The 21,865-nt window shown below is 42.1% G+C and overlaps 1 protein-coding gene across 1 annotated transcript in view; it reads right to left on the minus strand.

The window, feature by feature from the left end:
- The window catches only part of Lama1 (laminin subunit alpha 1), a 156,725-nt gene extending 135,180 nt beyond the window's left edge, over positions 1 to 21,545 (minus strand). The window contains exon 1 of the mRNA XM_048806544.1: positions 21,306 to 21,545. Within this exon, the coding sequence (XP_048662501.1) occupies positions 21,306 to 21,378 (73 nt within the window). The 5' untranslated portion in view covers positions 21,379 to 21,545. The remainder of the gene's footprint in view (positions 1 to 21,305) is intronic.
- Between the last annotated feature and the right edge of the window lie 320 nt (positions 21,546 to 21,865).

Here is a 21,865-nt window from a genome sequence, read left to right on the forward strand (position 1 = left end):
CCCACCCCGTCTCCCTCTCCCCTCTCTCCCTCTCCTCCACCTCTCTCTTACAAGTCAGTGTTTGGAAAATGAGATAATAAAAGCTTCTCAGAAGATGCTGAGAACAGGTGCACAAGCTTTGTTAAAGGATTCCCTGGGCAGTAAAAACATCAAAAAGCCTGGTAGGGAAGGTGCTTCTGCTGAAGAGTGGTGAACAAGGACTTAATGGCAGAGGAAGAAGTCAAGGAGGTGAATGGAGGTGACTCTGTTTGAATCACACCCCCACCCCTCACTCCTGAGTTCTAGCAATCTATGCCTCCCTGGACAGAGACAACCCGGAGGCGCCCATGACCTGTTTGTTGCTCTGGGTAAATTGTGAATGTGTGGCAGGGGGCTTGGGGAGGGCAACTGGGTACTCGGGCCAAGCTAAGAGTTGATGTCAGTCTCTATGTGCTCAACTTTCTATCAGTTAACAAAATACCTGAGATTATCAATAAAAAAGGAGGACAGGCTTATTATGGCTCATGATTTTAGGTGTTTCATTCATGGTTACTTGTTTTCATTGCTTTGGTCCTGTGGAAAGGCAGAACATAATGGCCAAGTGTGCTACTGGAACAAAGCTGTTCACCTCATGGCATTCAGGCAGCAAAGAGAGGAAAGAGCTGGGATCCCAATATCTCCTCCAAGGGCACACCCCCAGTGACCTAACTTCCTCCCATTAGGCTCCACCTCCTAAAGGCTTCCCCACACCCAAATAGTGCCATGGGCTAAAGACCAAGCCTTCAACACGTGGACCTTTGGAGATATTCAAAATCCAAACCACAGAAAGGAAATTCCTTTTGAGTGCCTGACCTAGGTCCTCGGTGCATATAGGACTTATAGGCCCAGGAGAAGAGATATTCTGAGAAGACCAATTAAAATGTTTATAAGATTTTTAATCCTTCCCTTGGGATAATAAAATCATCCTTGAAAAACGTAAGCTATTATTTGATTTCTTGTATTCAATGTTCCAGCATTTTTTTATTATGAGGGGCACATTCTCTCTGAATGCTAAAGACTATGGGCATATAGGAAAAAAGAGTAAGGAGGAGAGATGGAGGAAGGTTTGATAATATTTTTCATACCCCTGCATCACCAGCATGTTCAGGAGGCTACTTATAAGCTGTGGCAAAATTCATCTTAACTCAAACTCCACCACCTGGACAAAGCAATACAGACATATAGGCATCTAATGAAGTAGGCATGTTTAAAAATAAAGTGTATGTTCCAATAACGGGTGTAAGTTACAGTATCAAATTCAAACTAGTAAAGCAAGCTTGACAAAATTTTATGTAAAAATGTATGATGCCACATAAAATGAACACAACAGAATAAAACTAAGAGTTGATGACAGTCTCTGACAAATTTACTGTCTGAATAAAACTCCAATTCATTTTACTACACTGTGTGAGAGAGAGAGCACCAGTCAGTGTTACCTGGTGTATCTCCCTGGTTTACTCCTCTTTTTTCCTTTTTTTTTTTTTTAACTGACTGACTCTAAGGTACCATTAAGTATTAAATAATATAAGTAACATTATTCTTTAATTTTTTATAGTCATACTAAAACTAGACTGAGTTTTAGTGCACACATTATACTATCTCTCCTATATGTGGTCAGACACAATGATAAAGCAGACTTAAATTTTAATAAATAAATATACAACTACCCAAATAAAATTTTTCTTGACTGCTTTTAGCATCAAAGTGACAAGAATGAATTTGGCCAATTTGGCCAAGAATGAATCGTAAACTAATTGTTTTGCCATGATAACATAAAAAAAATCAAACCCCCATCCAACTAGGGGCATTCTTGATACCACACATTTTAGAGAGGCTTATCTCTACTGATTGATCAACAAATCACAGTGTCTTCTCCCATAAGTTCATCTTTCCCATGAGAAACCTGGGACCAAACCTGCTGTCAAACCACCACTTAAAAGAGATTCCCTTTCAAGTTACAGTTGTGCTGCATGATGATGCTTGGGTCAACATTGGACCAAATCTACTACAGTGGTCCCATAGGACTTTAACAGAGCTGAAGAGTTGTTACTTACTGCTTAGTGACCCTGAAGTCATGCTGGCATCACACTGCAAGATGTTACTCAAATGTCAGAGTCGACACAGTGTACACAAACCTATTGCCCTGCCAGCCTGGAACCTACACACACACACAGTTACATGCAGCAAATGATATTTGACAATCACAATGACTGTGTTACTGGTTTATAGCCATTATACTACACTCTGAATCATCGTTTTAGAATGTACTACTATATATTAAAAAAAAAAAAAACCCACAACTTACTGTAAAACAGTGCTGTGTTATACCAGCCTCAGACTTCACACCCCTGGTGTTCACCACATCTCTTGATGGTGTCCAGAGGCCACATGGAGTGACTAGCCTGCACCATCTAGGACTCTATGATGTCACACCACGACCTACTGACATACCTCTAAAGCCTATCCGTCATTAAGTGTCATTAAGTGGTATGTGATTCCATTTGTTAAACATTAAAAATTATTTTAGTTACTATCAAATGAACTTGTTTTGCATATCAAAAGCCAGCATTATAAAACATCTAAATCCTAAAACATCCAAGTTAAGGTGAAATACATAAAAGTCTTGCTTGCTTAACAGAAAACGGGGCTTTTGTTTCCAAGGAGGATCATCCAAAAATTACCAATTCGTTATTAAATTACTCAAAGAAGCATCTAACACTTGGGGATGGTTGGTTGGTTTGTGTGTTTTTAAGTGAATGTGGCCTGAGTCACCTCGAGGTGTGGAGCCCTTTCAGCCTGAGACAGAAGCGCTAGGGAGGAAATGGCCCTTTCTCCCCCTCCTCCTCCAAAAGCAAACACTTGGTTTTTGGACTAAACCAATTTAATCATTGATGGCCCTTAGTGAAAGAAAAGCTTTGAGGTAGCCTGGAGCTTCCCAGGCCCTCAGCAGGGTAATACAAAAAACAGGTGGGAAGGAGAAAGAAGATACTAAAGAAAGGAAGTAAGGTAAAGAGGGAAAGGGGAGAGAGGTCCTCCCAAACACACAATGAGGGAAAAATCAAATCCAAACTCTAGGGGAGTCTGGCCTTTAACAGAGTTGGGTTTTTGTTGTTATTGTTGTTTTGTTTCATTTTCTCACCTGCAAGGATGAGGAGAAGTTTAATCTCCTATACAAGAGGGGGCAGTGATCAAAAGGCCTTAGCAAGAGTTTGCTAGAGTCCTATTTCCACAGCAATGTGCTCAAGCAATGTGCTCCTGTCCTTGAAGAAGACAGGAGTTTATTTTGTGAGATAAACAAGTGGCATGAACAAAGTTAGGCACAAATTCAATCTGCAGAAAAACAGTACCTGCCTGCTCATCGGGCGATGGTTTCTTCAATGCTTATATTCAATGACATTGTGGGTTTGGATTTGGCTAGATGTTCACTTGCAGAGAAAAAAAAAAAAAAAAAAACCTATAATTCATTCCTGATGGAGTACTTTTCTCTTTTGTTGTCAAGGGCAACAATTTTAGCATATCACCTGATCAAAATCATCTTTGCACAGAAGCAACACACAAAGCACTTCTGCATATACCTAACTCTAAAACTCCACATCCTTCTGATGGTCCTGGAGAGTTCACTGGCCCAAAGGAATCCTTTCAGGAATTAACTTGGCTTAAGTGAAGGTCAAAAGCAAATGCAGTCTTTGAGATGAATATTGACCAACCCTCTTGGATTAAAATGTGGTTGTATCATAAATTGCTTATGTCATCTATTACGTTTGCAACATAATAAAAACATCAATTAATTCAACATTTAATGACTAGCTCAAACACTTTTAAAAACCATGAACTTTTCTACAAACCTTCCAAGGTCCTAATTATTTCTTCCCCTTTCTTCCACACTCTGCTGTCTAGATTTTGCATGTTTTATGCTTTAAAATGTTAGCAGCCACCAGGTGTGGTGGTGCATGGCTATAATCCAGCAAGTTTGGAAGCTGAAGCAGGAATTCTCCTGTCTCAAGTTCAAAGCCAGCCTCAGCAACTTATTGAGGCCCTAGGTAATTTAGCAAGAATCTGTCTCAAAAATAAATAAATAAAGTAAGTAAGTAAGTTATCATCCATGTTTCCTTATCCCAGGCAAATGCTGAAGCCTGCTTGCCAAGAGATTCTGGGCATTTTCCCTTTGTGTACAGCTCTGCTGAAATAGTCTTGAAACTTTTAAGAATTTAAACAAGAGCCTCCGTTTTTATTTTGCCACTTAAATTGTGTAATGATGCACCTGTCTAGTGATAACTCCAATAGGGAATTGTCCTATAAATGTCCATAGACCAGCACATCTGAAAAAATCCTTTGCCCTTCAAGATGCCAAACACATCCCCACTTCTAGATGTACCTCTAAGATCACCCTGAGGAGGCTGGACCCACCAGATCAGAGCTACTTTTATTCCAGCATCTATCTTAGAGAGACACCTTACAAACAAAGAAATCCGTGGGGATATCTTTCACTCTGTGCACTTATTAAATATATTCACCTTATTAAACTCATTTAATAACCAGAGTAAACGTTCCAATCAAAGGTACACAGAAATAAATGTCTTGCTGTCGTTCTCACCGGGATTGGTAATAGTGTGCTTTCTTTGTTCTAGAGCCATTTTCCTGCCTAAGATTTAGCCTCCTCTTTATATAGACATGTACGTTTAATAGAAGCATAGTTCTCTCTTCTCCATCAAGCTGTTAGCAGATCGGGAATATATATAAGATTTGTATACACCATCCCTAATTCTTTGCCTCACATTCTCTCTTCATTCAATTCCAGTTGGGATTCCCCTCTTCTTAATAAACAAAAATCCCCTTTTTAAAACCATGATCAATTACTAAAGCCAACAAGCAGTTCATTTTTAGTTTGCTTGACCTACAGCAGCTCTTGCCCAAAATGACCTTTCTCTCTTTCTTAAATTCTATTTCTTTTGATGCCCGTTCCACACACTACATGTATCATACTACATATGTACATCACATGTCATATACCTGACTCCATTCTACACATTACATATATCATGTTACATATGTATGTCACATGTTGTACTCCTGATTCCTATTTTTTTTTCTCCCATATCACAGCAACTTGTCCATTTCTGCTGCTATCTTAAGTCTTGCAGGAAATGATTCATCAGATGTATGAGAAGTGAATACAGGGGGGTCATAGAATTAGTGAAACTGTAATAGTAGCCAAAACAAACCCAGAGTAAGTTTTAAAGGGACAAATGCAGCACCTTCTACTTTTCTCCCCAAACCCACCTGTAAGCACAGCATAGCTACAGCATAGCTATAGCAAAAGATGTCACGGTTCCTTGTGATGGGTATACAGTACTCACTCCCTTATCTGAGGCTTTACTCTCCATGATTTCAGTTAACTGTGGCCAACCATGGTTCAAAAACATTAAAGGGAAAATTCCAGAAGTAAAAAATTCTTAAGTTTTAAATTGTGTGTCATTTTAAAGTGTGTGACAAAATCTCGAGTTACAGTTTTTGTTATAATTGTTACTAATTATTGTTTTTAATCTCTAACCATGCCTAATTTATAAATTAAACTTATTATAGGTATGTATGTACAGGAAAAAACATAGTCTGTATAGGGCTTGGTACTATCTGAGGTTTCAGCCATCCACTGGGGTCTTGAAAAGAAGCCAAATAAGGAGGAATTTTTGTTCACAAAATGAAGACAGTGTTATGAAAATGTTAAAATGATCTAGGGTTGAAGTGATAATAACCATATTAAAGACAAAGGAAGATGACCCTTGGCATCCACGGATATGAAAACTATGAGTGAACCATGCACACGGCAGAGAGAACTGAGAATTCAAGCAGGCTTCTCAAACTTTCATATTCACAGACCACTAGCGGGTCTTGGAGAAATGCAGATTCTGTTGCAGTCAGTCTGGGCTGGGACTGGGATGCTCACCAAGGGATGATACTTTGAGTTGAAGACAGTTTATGATTTCCTGGGTTTGTTTCCAGCTCAACACTCTGAGTTCAGCCAAGTGTGGCCACATCTTCTCCAAAAGTTTTCTGTCGCTAATTAACCATAACTGCAGATTCCCCATTCTGCATTCAAGTCTGGGAGACTTTTGGTAACTATTTTTAGAGGGACAGGGTACTTCTGTGAAAAGCAAGGCTTCTGGCATACTGTTTAGAGGGGAAAACTTCAAGGGCTCCTATGAACAAGGTCCCCTGAGCATCAACAAGGCAAATCTACTAAGGAAACCGGCATGGTCCAGGCTTCATCCCCACAAAGCCAGAGCTCACACCAGGATTCATGGATCTCCCAGGCCTTTAAATCCTAAAGAATAAAATATGTAAAAAAAAAATATGCAATGAAATAAATTCAGCACCAACATGTTAAATAGGACAGAAATTCTCTGAAATTAAAGAACTAAAAGAAAAGACATTTCTTATTCAGAGATGGACAATATTGTTAGTAATTTTCACACTCATCTATAAATTCACTCTAACTGCTGTCGAAATCTCTGGCCAGTTTTTTTGAAGAAATTGTAAAAACCAGTAAGCTGTTTCCTGAGGGCCTTGAGTTTTGAGTTTCCAGGAGAGGGTGCAGGTCTGGGTGACAGAAGCAGTAAGTGTTTTCAAGAGCACCTCTAATGGGGGCAAAGCCAGGGCCAGTCACATAGGGTGGGCTCCAGAGAAGCCTGGAAGTTGGAGCCAGAACAATGTTCCTGGGGCATGAGCTCTCGTTCTTACCATCCCCACTCCCCACCTTTCTCCCTCTCTCCCTCTCTGACCCTTGTTGAAATCAGATATTAAAAATTATTGCCTTTGATTTTCTAAGTACTTCTCTATAGTATATTTTTATTATAATACTAGCAGGAAAAACTCTCTCAATTCAAGACCAATACACTAAAATACTTTCTTTACTAAATGAAGTATTTAACTTAGTAATAAAGGAATGAAAATTCAAGCTGGACCCCATTAATAGATTACTTTCATAAATCACCTATATACATCTTTTTAATGTGTTTCCTTTTAACACAAACCAGTAAAAACCAAATGAATTGTCTTGACCACAATCCTCCCTGTGGTACACGTAGAGAATGGGGTGTTCCTGGCTTTGGGTTCTAAAGTGTGCTTTTCAAACTTCTTCTCCCTGTGCTCTACCCTCTCCTGATGAGCACCTGGACCTCCCAAGGCAGTTCCTCTAGACCCCCAGGGTGTAGCCCTGAAAGGTGATCTGTTTACTGGAGAATATCAGCCCTTCCTTTAAGCTTCTGCTATGGTCCCAAGCTGCCAATACAGCACTTCTTTGGAGTTGGTATCCATTTTCTCTCAGGGACCAAAATTTCCACTGAGTTCGACTGTGCTGACCATGATTCAAACTGAGGACATAGACTGAGATTTGATTCAAGAGGAAAATCCAGTTGAGCATAAATGGTAACTGGTGCCATCTATGAAATTAACTTCAAGATACATCAGTAGAAAGCCTGTGATCGTGTGTGTGTGTGTGTGTGTGTGTGTGTGTGAGACAAACAGACTTAGGTTAAGCTACTGCTAGTACTAAATGCACATAAAAATCAGCTGATATTCCACTTGAGAATACTTGCCATATTCCAAAGCCACCTGTTATCTATCTCCACCATCACCTAAACTTTGCTAATTAGCATGAAAAATATCAGCAATGGATCATTTATCAAATTGGTGGATTGTTAATGGCAGGATGAATATCAAAAATGGTTTCTAACTGGAGAAATCCATGATAGTCAGAGTAGCTCTATCAACTAAATATTTCAGAGGGACCTCTGTCTACTGTAGAGTAAAGGGGTTAACAAACTCTCCCTTCCCAAATGGATACATTTTTCAAAATACAACCATTTCAGAACTCTGACAAATGAAAACAAATATTAAATTGGGAATCTTCTGTTCATGAAAGGCTTCTAGAATTTCAGGGAAGACGAGTGGGTGAGAAGGGCCTTCTAGCTGGGGCCTTCCATCTGGGGCTAGTAAATTACCAGGCCAGGGATGGCTATGAAAGACAGCAGCTTCACTGCTGAAGATCACTGGTTTGATTTGGAGCAGACGGGAAAAGCATGTGCCCAATGATGCTGTCAGCAAAAGTCATAAACTAGGCAGAACATGAAAAAGAAAAGCTCACGGCTGAGCTAGCCTGAAGTTTTGATCATAGCAGGGGCAAGTGACATACGGCTGGACCAGCCAAATGTGTAACAACACGGTCCTGGAAACATGACAGCCACACAAGTTGGGTTAGATCAGATCTCCATTCATCCTGTTTCATTCTGTTTTGTTTCCAAAAAAGAACAAAATATTTAAGAAAATGGTTAAACAAAAGAAATTCAAGACCAAACCTACAAAAATGTTTGAGAGAAATTAAAGAAGATCGAAATGAATGAAGAGATATTTCTTATGCATAGCTAGGAAGACAGTATTGTTAGCAATTCTCTACAAATGGATCTATATCCAGGAGCTACAAAAATCCCAGCTAGTGTTTTTATAGAAATTGGCAGGCTGCTACTAGTGGAAACTGCTAGAATAATCAAAATAATTTAGAAAAGCAAACAAAGTTGAATGATGTATACTACCAATTTCAAAAATCAAATTTAAAGGATATAGCCTATGACTTATTTTGGACCTGTCCACTAATAGAAGTATGTTAATAATGTGTACCAAGTAATTTCATGTTTAATCCAAGCAACACATAATCATTAGTGGTCAGACTGTAGGGGAGTAGCCAATCTTAATGTACCTCCAAATTCTAAACATTTTGTATAGCATAATTAATTTGGTCTACATTAGTCAACAACAGTAATCAAAGTGTTGTTTATTTTCTTTCCTAGCTGTTTTCTTCAAATATTATTTTAACATTGAATTTGAAATGATCTTATTTACAAAAACCATCTGATGCACAAATTTTCAGGGAAAGTTTGACCATACAAAATAAGCCCCATTTTAATGCAGTCAGTTATAATAATTAAAACTAGAGCAACAAAGTTAGAACCCAGAAAAGACACAGGAGATATTATGCTCATATTTCTAAAGAGAATAGGCCAGCCTTTCATTCATTCATAAGTGATGTGTATCAAACACAAATCCATTTGGGACATAAATTCTGTATGCCTTTGTTCTGTTCCTGTGAAGAGGAGGATGTCTTAGGTCAGAATGCCTGGAGGAGAACAGCTGTTCTCCCACTTAAACAAAATCCTTTAAAACCAGGCAGGTAGAGTTCCCTGAAAACGTCTCTATTTTATGTGAAAATATGACAATTCAGCAAATGCCAGCAAGCTGGTCAACGAATTCAAGTCTGAAGTTACACATGACAAAGTACCCTGATGACACATTCTTTAAACTAAAAGGAGACTCTATGCAGTAGAAATGGAGTGTTTAATTCTCTTTCTCTGGGCTCCCTCTTTCTATTAGGGAAAATATGTGCAGACTTTGCACAGGAGTGGCACACAAACTCATGAAGCATTCCATAGTTGTGGACTGATCACTATTCTCTAGAGAAATTGGAAATGGTCCCAATACTTGCAGTCTGGTGATGCTGCTATAATGACATGGTTCCTAAAGAGCCCAAGTGTGCTGTGAGCACCTCTCGACCTCCATGTTTGCTATTGGTGATATCAGACAATATGCTGTGGATGTCATCAAAGCAGAGACAAAGCTGCTGGAGCAGGCAAGGTCCTTGGGTCTTCCCCCAAAGCTCAGAAGGCTGAATGAACATGAATGAAGGCTAATCTGCCATCCCAGCATGAATCAGAGGTAAAAGAACCATCTCAGAATCATTTGGCTCAACTGGCCATTGAAGGTTAACATCCATAGGAAAAGGCTGGCTAATGATAATAATGATGATACCTAACACCTTCAGCAGGTAAGGAGAATGCTGTTTTTGTTGTTGTTGTTGTTTGGGGGTGGGGGGACAGAGGCATTTCTAAGTTATGAGTTTTTATACCGTGTACTTTTTAATGGACACAACTGAACCAAAAATCTGTAAAAGAATTAGGGGACCCATTAAAACAAAATGACATGAGGGAAAAAAGAGTTGTCTTCTGTTGACAATGATACTATTCTCAGCAGGTAAGCACACTTACATTGGGATTCAAGACGTCCAGAAACAGAAGTCCCTCCCAAATCTGAACTGATGTAGTAGATTCCTAGGCATTTCTCATGCTTGTTTAACAGCAAGTATTGGGGGTGTACAGGCCACTAGTCACCAGTATGTGGCACATGCTAGAAACTCAAGACACATTATGGACTGTATGAGTTAATGAACTGGCTCCAAGTCTAGAAATAAGTTTTGTTGAATAGAATCAGAGTTTGAAGGATAAATGAAACACTCAACATCCATAAATATTAATTCAATTACAAGAAAAAAATAAATTCACTTTTTTTCTTTGTATTGAATTGGTAGGTGGTGGTAGAGGGGAGACCCAGATTAATGATCTGTTCACGTCATCAAGGCTGTCCTTGTTATCAGATTCTAGGGTTCTTTCCTGTTCACATATGGACCCCACCCATGAGAACAGACAACTTCAGAACATATTTCTGCTGCTAGGGAGCCTCTGATGGCATGTTCTGATTTGGAATGTGAGCTAAGGCCTTGGTCTCCAAAACACATACCCGCTCTCTGCCCTGGTCGGGTTACCTGGATTCTTCCTTGTTCTCTGTCTCCAGATTCTGTCTGGGTGCCCCATGGAAGTCTCACAGTCTTCCTGAGCTGGCCCCAGCCCCTTCCCAGGAGATTATTCCTCTGCTTCCTCAGTGACTTCCCTAATCCAATGCCCAGATTTCTGGGTATCTAAAGTTAAATGCCCACTGGACTCCCTCCTCACTAGCCCCTGTTGCTTATCGGTATTGCAACATTCATTCCTGCAACAAACCTTTACAGAATTGGCACTGAATGCTGGGCACTTCATTCTGTATTAGAAACATAGCCAAAACATCTCTACTCTCAAGGACAAGCAAGTTAACAAACAGTTATAAAATATAAGGTGCTGGTCAGATGTACAGACAAATTGCTAGGGAAGCAGCAAGAGGAATGTGGAGTGGGCTGGAATAAATCAAAGCACCATGGGTGAAATAAAAAGAGCTTTTAAAGTGTAAGAACAGTGTTCAGGGCTCACAGTTGTGGGAATCACAGCCATTACTGAATGCCCAAAGTATGGGAGAAGAGGCTGTGGGAGGTCTGAACAGGGCAGATTAGAGGTCCCTATAAGCCCTGCTCGGTAAAGAGTGAGAACCCACGAGCAGGGATAGATGACAAGACCAATTTCACAGTCCACTCACTCATGGGGAACTTCAGATGCCATCAGTGTCCTGGGGTCTTGGTAAACCGTTTGCATTTGCAGCTGGGTGGGCCCTTCCAGAAGAACCCACCTTACCCCAGCAGAGGAGTCCAGCTCCAGAGTCTGGCTGGGTTGGTCAGTGCAACACCTCACCAAGCATCTCCAGCAGGGAAGCCAGGTGGAGAGCTGGGCTTCAAGGTCAGTATAGGTGGTGTGTGCAGGTAAGCACACACTAGCACAGTGCATCAGGGATGGGCAAAGAATGGCTCTTATTTTGTTGAGTGAAGCTAGAAAGGAAAGATTAATAAAATTTCAGAAGGAGACCAGAAAAACAAGTGCCTGAAAGCAAGACCCAAGAAGGCCAGGAGCACTAGGTGAACAGACCACTAGACCTTGCTGTGAAGGACTTGAGATGATGCAAATGAATACTAACTAGCAAGCTGGTTCAGAAGAGAAGGAGTGTCTCTGGTAAAACCAGAGAAAAGTCTCCATTGGCTTTTGTAGTTCACTTAAATGCATCAGGAAAAGAGTTGACAGGGCATAGATTGATGACTGAATGTGGAAGGTATTCATGAACACTTCAGTCAACTACCTAATCTAGCAACATACCCAGACTCTCAGGGTCATATTTGATCAGGAAGAGGGTTTGCGGGTGGGGAAGTTTTACTGGGAATTGAATCTAGTGGCACTCTTCCACTGAGCTACATCCTCAGACCTTTTTTAGTTTTTATTTTGAGTCAGGGTCTCCCTAAATTGCCTAAACTAGACTTGAACTTGCAATCCTCCTGCCTGAGCCTCCCAAGTGGCTGGGATTACAGAAGTGTGCCACCATGCCCAGCAGGAGGATTTTTAAAGAAAGAAGGCCCTTGGCAAGTGACCAAGTTTGCGACTGTGCTCATTCAAACACAAGCACAATTAAGCATCAACTGATCACTTGCCAAATGAAAAACACTGCACTAGCAGCTATAGAGATAAGAACAAGGAACTGACTTTCTGAGTGATTTCTCTGACCTGGGTTCTAAGTGCAGCGATGGCACCCATCCCTGAGGTGTGTGTTAGCATCCCCACTTCATGGAGCAGAGGAAAGAGCATGAAGCAGACATGATGTGGGCTAGGCAAGTGGGCCAGGGTCTGAGGATTCTTTATCTGTTATGTGAAAAGGCACCCCAAGGACAAGCGAAGGGCCACCTCAGGCCTGCCTGCTTGTTCCTTGTCATGAATTGCAGTGTGGCTTCATTCACCAACACAGCAAATTCACCGGGTGGTTCTTAACCCTGGCTGCACAGTGAAATCACCTGGGGAGCATCTTTTAAATGCTGGGCCCCACTGTAGGCCAAATAAATTATAATCCCTGGACACTGACTTTATTATGGGCCAGCCCACAGAGGAAACTTTTGTGTCACTGAATGTGCTCTCCTGGTGCACAAGGAGCCAGACAAGCAGGTGAGCTCTGAGGTCTCCAAAGAAAAGAAGAGCTAAGGGTCAAGGGTCATAGCCATCAACCAACAGTGGTGTCTGGTGTAGAAGCTGATCCTGTAAGTTCAATGTGACAACCTCTGTAGTGCTGAGCACCTCTCTGACTCTCCATGAGCCCCAAGACTCGACCTATTCATTTCTCTGTGAACACAAAACACGAATATAAGTAAGTAAAACGTAGATGTTAACTTCTACCACTGGGACTTGAATCTCTCAGTTCCTTCTTTGAGCATGATTTCTTATGAAGAAAATTCCTTTTGATGTATACACTTTTTATTTACTTGGACTTCAAAACAAATTCATCAAGAAGGTCAAGAAAGAGCTTTGTGTTTCTGGATTCATAGCAGACACCTGAGAACTGGGCTCTGGAGGTTCCACCCCAAACACAACTGGAGGGGACAGGGCAATAGGCAAGTCCCAGCATGTGCTGGGTGCTGGGATACCCAAGTGAATAAATGAATGACAGACACAGGAGAAGAATTAGAACTGAATAGAAATGATAGCAATCCCACAAGAATATATTATTTTTTTCCCCAAGTTAAGTCTTAACTTCGTAAAATGCTCATTCCCAGATGGGGGAGCACAACTGTACTCACAGTCATTGGGGTGCTGAGGTAGGATGATGGCTTCACCCCAGGAATTTAAGACTAGCCTGGGCAATACAGCAAGACCCTGTCTTAAAAAAATAAATAAATAAACAACAAAAAATGCCCCCTCCCATAAAGAAAAGTGGCTGCTTTTCTTCCAAAGGCATGTCACGTGTGCATGAACATCGCCAATTCTCCCCACTCCAAACTTCTAGAATGAACAGAAGTTTGCCATGATACCAGGGTTTGAACTGTAAAGAGTTGGGGAAATATTATGCAAAACTAAGAAATTCTAGAGTTAGAGATCAGACTAAAAGAGCTGAAAGTGTAAAACAAGCATTTTTTTTTTTTCATGGTGCTGGGGATTGAACCCAGGGCCTTGTACATGTGAGGCAGGAACTCTACCAACTGAGCTATATCTCCAGTTCCTAAACCAAGCATTTTGAGGAATGGGGAAAGCATGATAGCCTCAACCCCACCCCCCCAGGATATAGCAACCAGGATGGAGAGTCAGCCAGGTGGCTAAGATAGCTCTGGAAACAAATAATTAAACCAACAGGATCAGCTTGAAGACCAATTGGAAAGGTCTCAGTGTCTTGTACATCAAAAGGGAATAGTTTTTTTTGAAATATAGATTCTGAATCCTACTCTGACCAACAAAACTGCAATCTCCTCAGGTTATGGGAAATCTAGGAGGATAAAGGACCCTGAGAGAAGGGCCAGGGTGCAGGACTGGGTTGCAATCCAGCAAGTTGGTACAGGTTTTATGGGCCTGCTACCTCTGGAGATTTAAGCAATTACAAACATATAGTTTGCTATGTTTTGGGGTTTGATTTTGGAGCTTGTGTATGTGTGTTGTTGTTGTTGTTGTTGTTGTTCCTTTCTATTTTGTTTAAGAATGGACATCTTATAAGACCCCACGTGTGAGAACTTCAAGTGAGCTTCCTTCCCTTGGGAATGGACTTTATTGGTCCCCTTTATGTGAGTTACTGGCCTCATCTACAGGACTTCAAACACAACACTCTGAGAGCTCAGGCTGCAACAGGGCAGGCTCTGTCCCCCTCACCATGGAGCACCAGTGTTACCTCCCTCTGGCATCCAAGTCCCTCATAGTGTCTCAGAAGCCAGCTTCTCCCAACAACCCTCACACAAGGTCCACCTCAAACTTCAACTAGACTTGACTTCCCCCAGAGGCCTGCTACTTTTTTCCTAATGGAGCAACTGGAATTTAGCAACTTTGGAACTCACTCCTCATGTGGCTAAGGCACCTTATCTATGGAATGTGTTCCCTGTGAGGTTTGGTCTTACTATTCTCCCCCTTTGTAAGCACTATGAATCAGAGGAATGTTTAATAAACCAGATAATTCATGAAAGCATACTCTGATCATCTAGTTCTTTATCTCTACCATATGCAAGAGTGGGTGTTCTCACCACCAGTGACTCTGGTCCCAGTACTAGGACCCCATGCCTTTGAGTTATCTGTGCATTAAAAAAAAATACTGGAAGCTGTGGTTTTGACCTTTGAAGGAGAAATGTCCCTTCTTTCTCACCCTAACTGATGGCATTCTGGGAAAGCCATCCAAAAGAGGATTGGAGGGCTAGTATGACTGAGTGGGAACCCCAACTTATCGCAAAATACAACACAAATTCAGAATGAGAGAGTTGACACAGGCTATCTTGAACAAGGCTGTCCTTGGGCAGGACTTGGGCTATGCATGAGTGGTCAGCTTAATTTTTAGGGAAGGGAGTCATGCCACAAAACCACAGAGCTGCAAGTTAATAAACCCTGTACAGTTAGACAGGAAGGCGATCTCTGCAATGAAGCAGAAGTCTCAAGACAGAGAAAGGTGTGGAGAAAGGCCAGTAGCTGAGACTGAATAGAGAGTGCTCATGGAGGGTCATGTAGAAAATGGGAGGAGCTGAACCCCATGAGGCAGAGGGGCACCTGATGAAATGTGGTATGTTAGAGTATTGGTCTAATTGCAGTGGGGGACTAGAATAAATAAAAGGCCACTATCTAGCACCAGGACCTGTTAAGAGTCACTGGCTGGTTGTCCTAATTTAGACAGCTGGTAGCCGTTTGCAGTGGGAACAGAAACAAAAGCTAAAACAGAAACAAAAGCCAAAGACTTGGGAAATTTTAAAAAAGAAATAAAAACTCACAGAGACAAGCTGGATAAGAGATCCAAAAGGATGAAGCCAATGTAACTAAAAATGGAAAACAAAACGTCATGAATGGATAGAAATCAGGAAGGAGAGCCACCCTGAGGAGGAAAGAATTCCTTGTCCTGGGCCTGAGATAACAAGGGAACCACTTTTTATGAGTAAAGTTCTGTCCTTATCAAAAGGCTAGAAGAGATTTCAGTGTGTGCTGTATAACAATCAGCATTGTGGTGCTGGCTTGTAAATGTAACTAAAAATAATCCACTAAATTTAAGCATCTTCTTTAACGTCATTCTTACAGAGAATTTCCTGATATTCTCAAGGAATTAAGGAGCAAAGGAACAAAATGCAGGAAATACTTTCCGCAATGAGAAAACTGGCACTTTCCATAAATACCCATCTACCCTTTACATTCCCACAAGCCATGTAGGAAGTTGGTCTGGCACAAGAATTTAAGTCACACCGCCTGCTGGGTCAACAGATAGGACTTCAAAGATACCTTCTGGAATGAAGAGATTAAAACTTCAAATAGCTGATTCTTTTAAAAATGTGCACACACACACACATTTAAATCATGCTCATGACGTCACAGTGGTATTTCTCCACCACCATTTCTGAGTTCACACTTTGAGATAAATGCTTACCTAGACAAGAATGCTATCCACCAAGCTCTACACAGCCTCCATTGTTTGCCTTTTCTCCCTAGCAAGACTGGGAACAAGTTAACCCAAAGAAGGCTCTCCTGACCCAGTCTCTTGAGAAAACAAAGACATAAGTGGAAATATTCTATGCTATTTATTATTAAATGCTTACCCTGGGCACTGATTATCATGCTCAGTATAAAGGACATGCAATGAACCCAGCTAGCACGGGGTTTGAGGCTAAAATAGCTCCCTGACAGACATGTTCCAACAGAACCAAAGTTCATGACCTTCACTAAATTGCTTCTATGAAGGTTTTCTCCCCCTTCTCATTAATTTTGCAATGCGTCAACTTGTTCAATTGTCTGTGGATGTCTATTAGTATTTTAGAAATAAACAAGTAAAAGATTTTTTTTTGCAATCATATAAATAAATCACATTCATCTTTCTTAGGAGATTATAGTTTATCTTGTTCATCCAAACATTTCTGAGGAATGTGACTGTAAACTTCAGCAACGGCCAAAGTACCAGAGTGCTCTCTAGTTACCTTCATCAATGTTTGTATTTAAGGTACAGGCTTAACTTTATACACAGGGAATTCTTAAAAATTAAGTTTTTCAGCATCTGTATTATTGAAACACAATGTTTCAATAATAAGTCATACTTATGGCAAACTCATTAATATGCTTCAAATTCCAAGAATTATTCTCAAATGTGATTTCTCTATGTCAAAAATCTCCTAAAATATATAGTAAATGCTCTTTCTAGGCTCAAAAATAGCTTATTAACATCATGGTGAATAATACTTTTAAAAGTAATGTAATGTCACAAAGTCAATCAGTGATCTAGTTTTTAAATCTGAAAGATCTAGGAAACACTGCTCTGATAACTCATTTCTGGGCAAGATCTACATAGAAAGAAGAAGTTGGAAGGTGGAAAGTTGTTACAATTATATACATTTACCTGCATGAGGTCCATAGAGAAAATTGGTATGGAGAGGAGGCAGGGAAGAGAGAGGTACTGTTCCATGCCTCCTTGTACCCATGTTTTGTCAGGAAACAGCTGATACCTCTCCTACACTTATTAAGGAAGAAGTGATTTTCATAACCAGCTTGCTTTTAAAAGTTCCATGAAGTAACATTTATGGAAGGATACCCAAGAAACTAAAAGCTCTGGCTCAAGACTGGGGAATAAAGGTGACCAAATTATGCTATGTGCATGTATGAATATATCACAATGCATTCCACCCTTACATATAAGTATAATGCATAAATTAAAAAATTAATAAAGACAAGGAAGATCAAAAGTAGAAGGGGACCAGGGGGAGGGAGTAGGGGAGGTAAGCAGGTAGTACTAAAGAAAAGTATGTTATGTGCATTTATAAATATGTTAAAATAAATCAACGGTGATAAGTGGCCAGAAGCACTGAAAAACAAAGGATGTGCAGATATAAGTAAAACCATCCCTGCCCTTTGAGAATCCCTAGTCAGGGGCTGAGATAGACAAGAGAGCCAATTCTTGACACCATGATAAGCACAACAATACCATATGCACAAGGAGCACTGGGAGTCCAGGGAGGGGACCTAAACCATTCTCCAGCATCTAGAGGACCAGACCAGAAGGTTTTCCAGGGTTTTAGAAACCAAACAAGAGACTGATCAGCACTTCACAGACTGTGTGCCTGTGAGTACTGGTTAACCAGGAACAGATCTAAGTGTGCCCAAGATAAAGACTCTCAGTTCTAGGACAGCACACCATATAGGGTCCCAGCCACTTTGGTTTACCCCCAAGCATGACACTGTCATTTTATGTGTGCATCTTATAAAGTGAGGGCTCTGAGGCAGAGTCTAAACCCATATGGAGAGCCCAGGAAAGAGGATGTGACATGTAAAGGACATATCATGCTTGTTACACAAAGGAAGTGAGGTAAGTTATACTGGGGAATACCAAGTCATTTGATAATGAAATGGGAAGAATTTTAAATAAGGTCAGGAATGGTTATCAAGAGGGTCTTTCTAGAAAATTCACAATAATGGTGATGCTAACGCAGGAGAAGAGCTGAAGTGGGAGAAGAGATAAAAGACAGAGGCCCAAAAACTTATCCATTGTCACAGCTAGTCAAAGTGACAGGTCTGGGTGTTTTGCCCACAACTATTTGATTCCAAATCCCTAAATGATTATGCATCCCATAGAATATAGTTTGGCAAAGGCCAAGCCACAGAGTTCTTTGTAAAATAGTAATAATGATGCTTATAGATAATGTTTATTGAAGGTTAACCCTGTAAGACGCACTATTCTAAAATTTTTTTCTTGAATTATTTCATTTAATCATCTTATCAACATTTTAATTGATCCTTACTTGGAGAACACAGTTACAGAAAAGAAAAAAAGACACCTTTGAAATCTGTTCTGGCACATACAACTTACTGTCAAGCACCTACATGCTAAATTTGAATACCATGCCATTTATGAGAATTATATTTTCCTTCTCATAGGTATTTTTCTATACTTGGAATTGTCTATTTTTTATTTAGAAAAAAATCAAAGGATGGTTTGAAACCAAGAATTGATGGTGAATCAATCTGTGAAGAGTCTGCAATTCTATGTAATTGTCAGTTATGAACTTAACACATTAACAGATACACAGTAAGTTGTAAAGTAACCCAGTGAGGGTGAGAAAATGACAGAATTTCTAATAATCTGAATTTATTAGATAATGATCAGTTTCAAAACTATGAGCACCATGCTAGGTGCAACAGCCCATCCCTAATTTCTGCTACTCCTCAAAATGAAGCAGGGCCTCATTTGCTTGAGCCCAGGAGTCTGGAGTCAGCCTGGGCAACATAGCCAGACCCTAGCTAGCTATATACATTATAGGGTGACCATACAGCTAACTCGGTGCATGATTTGCAGGTCAGGATTATTTTACTGACTGCAGTATGCCACATTGCTAATCATGCATGCCATATAATACCAGGGACCCCCAATTTTTTTTTTCGTAAAAAATGGAAACTCCTTTAAGGATGCTCATTAGGAACAGTGGTGGCTGATCGGGTGTGGACTGGCAAATATGGAATACTACATAAAAGATTCAAAGGCTCCTGCCCTGGGTGGTTTTCCGCAGTCTCTCAAAGCAGGAAAGCCCCGTGTGGCTCTACTTTCTCCAAACACCATTCACAACTGCCCAAGCCAAATGTGCACCCCGCAGGGGAACGGAAAACATTCAGAGCATCTCCTCGGACTTAAGACTTTCAATTTCTTGAAACAATAAACTGAGGCAAAGCTGCTCTTTCTCCACCCTGTGGGAAACCCGGACTTGTTCACTTTTAGCAACCTCACAGACCAGAGTAGGGCTCTCAGAGTCAAAGGCTTCTCTCCCCCCTGAAAGGCTGGCTCCTTTCTTTCTCTGATAACTATGTAAATTCCCCCTCTCCCAGCCCCAGCTCTGCGCTAAGCAGACGCGGAGCTATTCAAAGCAGCGTTCTCCAGCTCGGTCCAGTGCTTTCATCATGAATGCTTGAATGAATGGGATGGTCTCGTTTCTGCATAGTTCACAGCTAAGCACAATGGCCAAACACACGTTTTTCCCACGAGGGTATTTCGAATTCCGCCTACTACTTTTGAACTCTATTTTTCTTAAAATGAGATTTGTACTTGTGAGACTAGACCGTTGTCATGTGTTGCATACTTTTAAGATGTTTTCAACAAGTATTTGTGGCCGCCTAGCGAAGAAGGAACTGGGAAGATTTAACTCTGTGTGTGGCGCGGGGATTAGGGTCGTCTGCAGAAAAGGGAAGAGGGTCTCTCTCTCCCTTTCTCTCTTTGCCTGGGTCGAAACTGAAAATGCTCTTCTCAAACCTTGCAATGCTGTCCCCGTGCAGACGGAGAGCTTGCAAAGTGCGGGTTCCCTCATTCCCGAGTGCCCACGGTTTAAAAAGTGTTGGGGGTGTGCTGGTTTGGTCACTACTGGGGCAGCACAAAGAGCACGGTTTTGGAAGGCACGTCTGTGCCCTGGATGCCATTTGCGGACCCTCGCTGTCCAGGACAGCTGGTGAGGGGCCAGAGAAACCCTCTCTTTCCCGGTCGCGATGATCGGACTTTCCCACAGAACAATGAGGGCGACTCAGAATTCCTTTCCCATTCATTCCCCGCGCCCTACCAGCAGCCAGGTCAGCAGCAGCCCCACATCCAGCCAGGTCAGCAGCCCGGCCAAATCCACCCGCCTCCTCGCGCTCCCGGGAGCCACACTCTCGCCACCCCCCAACACTGCTGGCTTCACCACGCTCTAGGACCAGTAGGTCCTCCAAAAGCCAGGGAGGAGGTGACTCCCTGTAAAAGCGCACAGAATCTCTCCTTGCCAATCTTGAAACCCAAGTCTCAGTTACTCTTTGCTACTGCCTAGCCTCTCTTATACATTAACTGTACACCAACGTTAGCTAGAACTACGTGAAACCCTCCATTCCAAACACTTCCTAGTCCCAAGGTACTGCAGAAGGTCACACCTGAAAGGGTGCTTGACAGAAACGCTGATCACAACAAAAACCATTCACAAGTCACTCTAATCAACACAGAAACTTTGATCACTTATGTCTTGTTTAGGTCGGCTGGACTGCAACTCTGACCCATGTGAGGGGGATAAGATGTGCACCTTCACTTTTCTCAACCTTGGGCAATCCAGACGTTCACCTGTCTGGGAGAAACATACCTTCACTTGAAAAAAAAAAATCACATAAAATACTCTTCCTTAAGGCAAAGACGGAGATGGTCTTTGAAAGAGACAGACAACCATCTTTCAACATGCCGACTTGTTTCCAATAAAGGTCTTTCTTTCTGGGTCACACTGCCTCTCCATTCATTACCTCTATAGGCTGCGAAGAGAACCTCATAAGGTGGTTATAGAAAAAAAGTTAAAAGCCAAAGGCTCAAAAAAACTACCAACGTCCGCCAAGGGTGGCGGCACCAGCTCTTTTCCGCCCTGCCAGAGACCCCAAGCAGGGATCACACGAGAGACCCACGTGTCCGATGCCCCGAGTCCGAAGTGAACAGGGAAGAGCGCACCGACTCTGGCAGCCTCAAAGCAACGGGCTTTGTCCCCGCCCGCTAGGAATGGGAGCCCAGGGAGCGGGACTCACCTCTCTGCTGGCACTGCACTGCGACCCAAAGCAGGGAGGCCAGGAGCGCGACTCGCGCGCAGCCGCCTCGCATCTCTCCGCCGCAGCTCCGTGCGCTCCCGGAAGAAAGCTCGGCCTAGTTTGGCCCGATGCGCACGGTGCAGGACTGCTGGTCGCTTCTCCCTCCAGGAAGTCGCCTCCCTCGCGCTGGCCACTCACCCCCGTATACCTCTGCGGTGCCCTGCCCCTCCCCACCGGCCGTCCCACAGCTCCACCGCCCGAGACCCCTCCCCCAGGGAGGGCGCCCTGCTGAGCCCGCGGGGATCCGCAGCCGCCCGGCGGCGCTCGCGCTTTGGGCTGGGAAGGGGCACTGCTATCCCCAACCCGGAGCGGCAGGGCTGACCTGCTGCAGCTGCGGGGGATCTGACTTGAGGGTGGGCGGAGAAAGTGGGCTGAGAAGAAGAGAAACTGTGCTGAGCTTGACCGGGGCCGGTGGATTCCCAAAAGGTATTTGCCCTGTTGACCCTGCCGCCCCGGGTGACTGTAGTTCTGGTGGAACCTGGGGCCAGGAGACGCAGAGT

This window comes from Marmota marmota, unplaced genomic scaffold (genome assembly GCF_001458135.2).
Source record: "Marmota marmota marmota unplaced genomic scaffold, marMar, whole genome shotgun sequence".
NCBI lineage: Eukaryota > Metazoa > Chordata > Mammalia > Rodentia > Sciuridae > Marmota > Marmota marmota.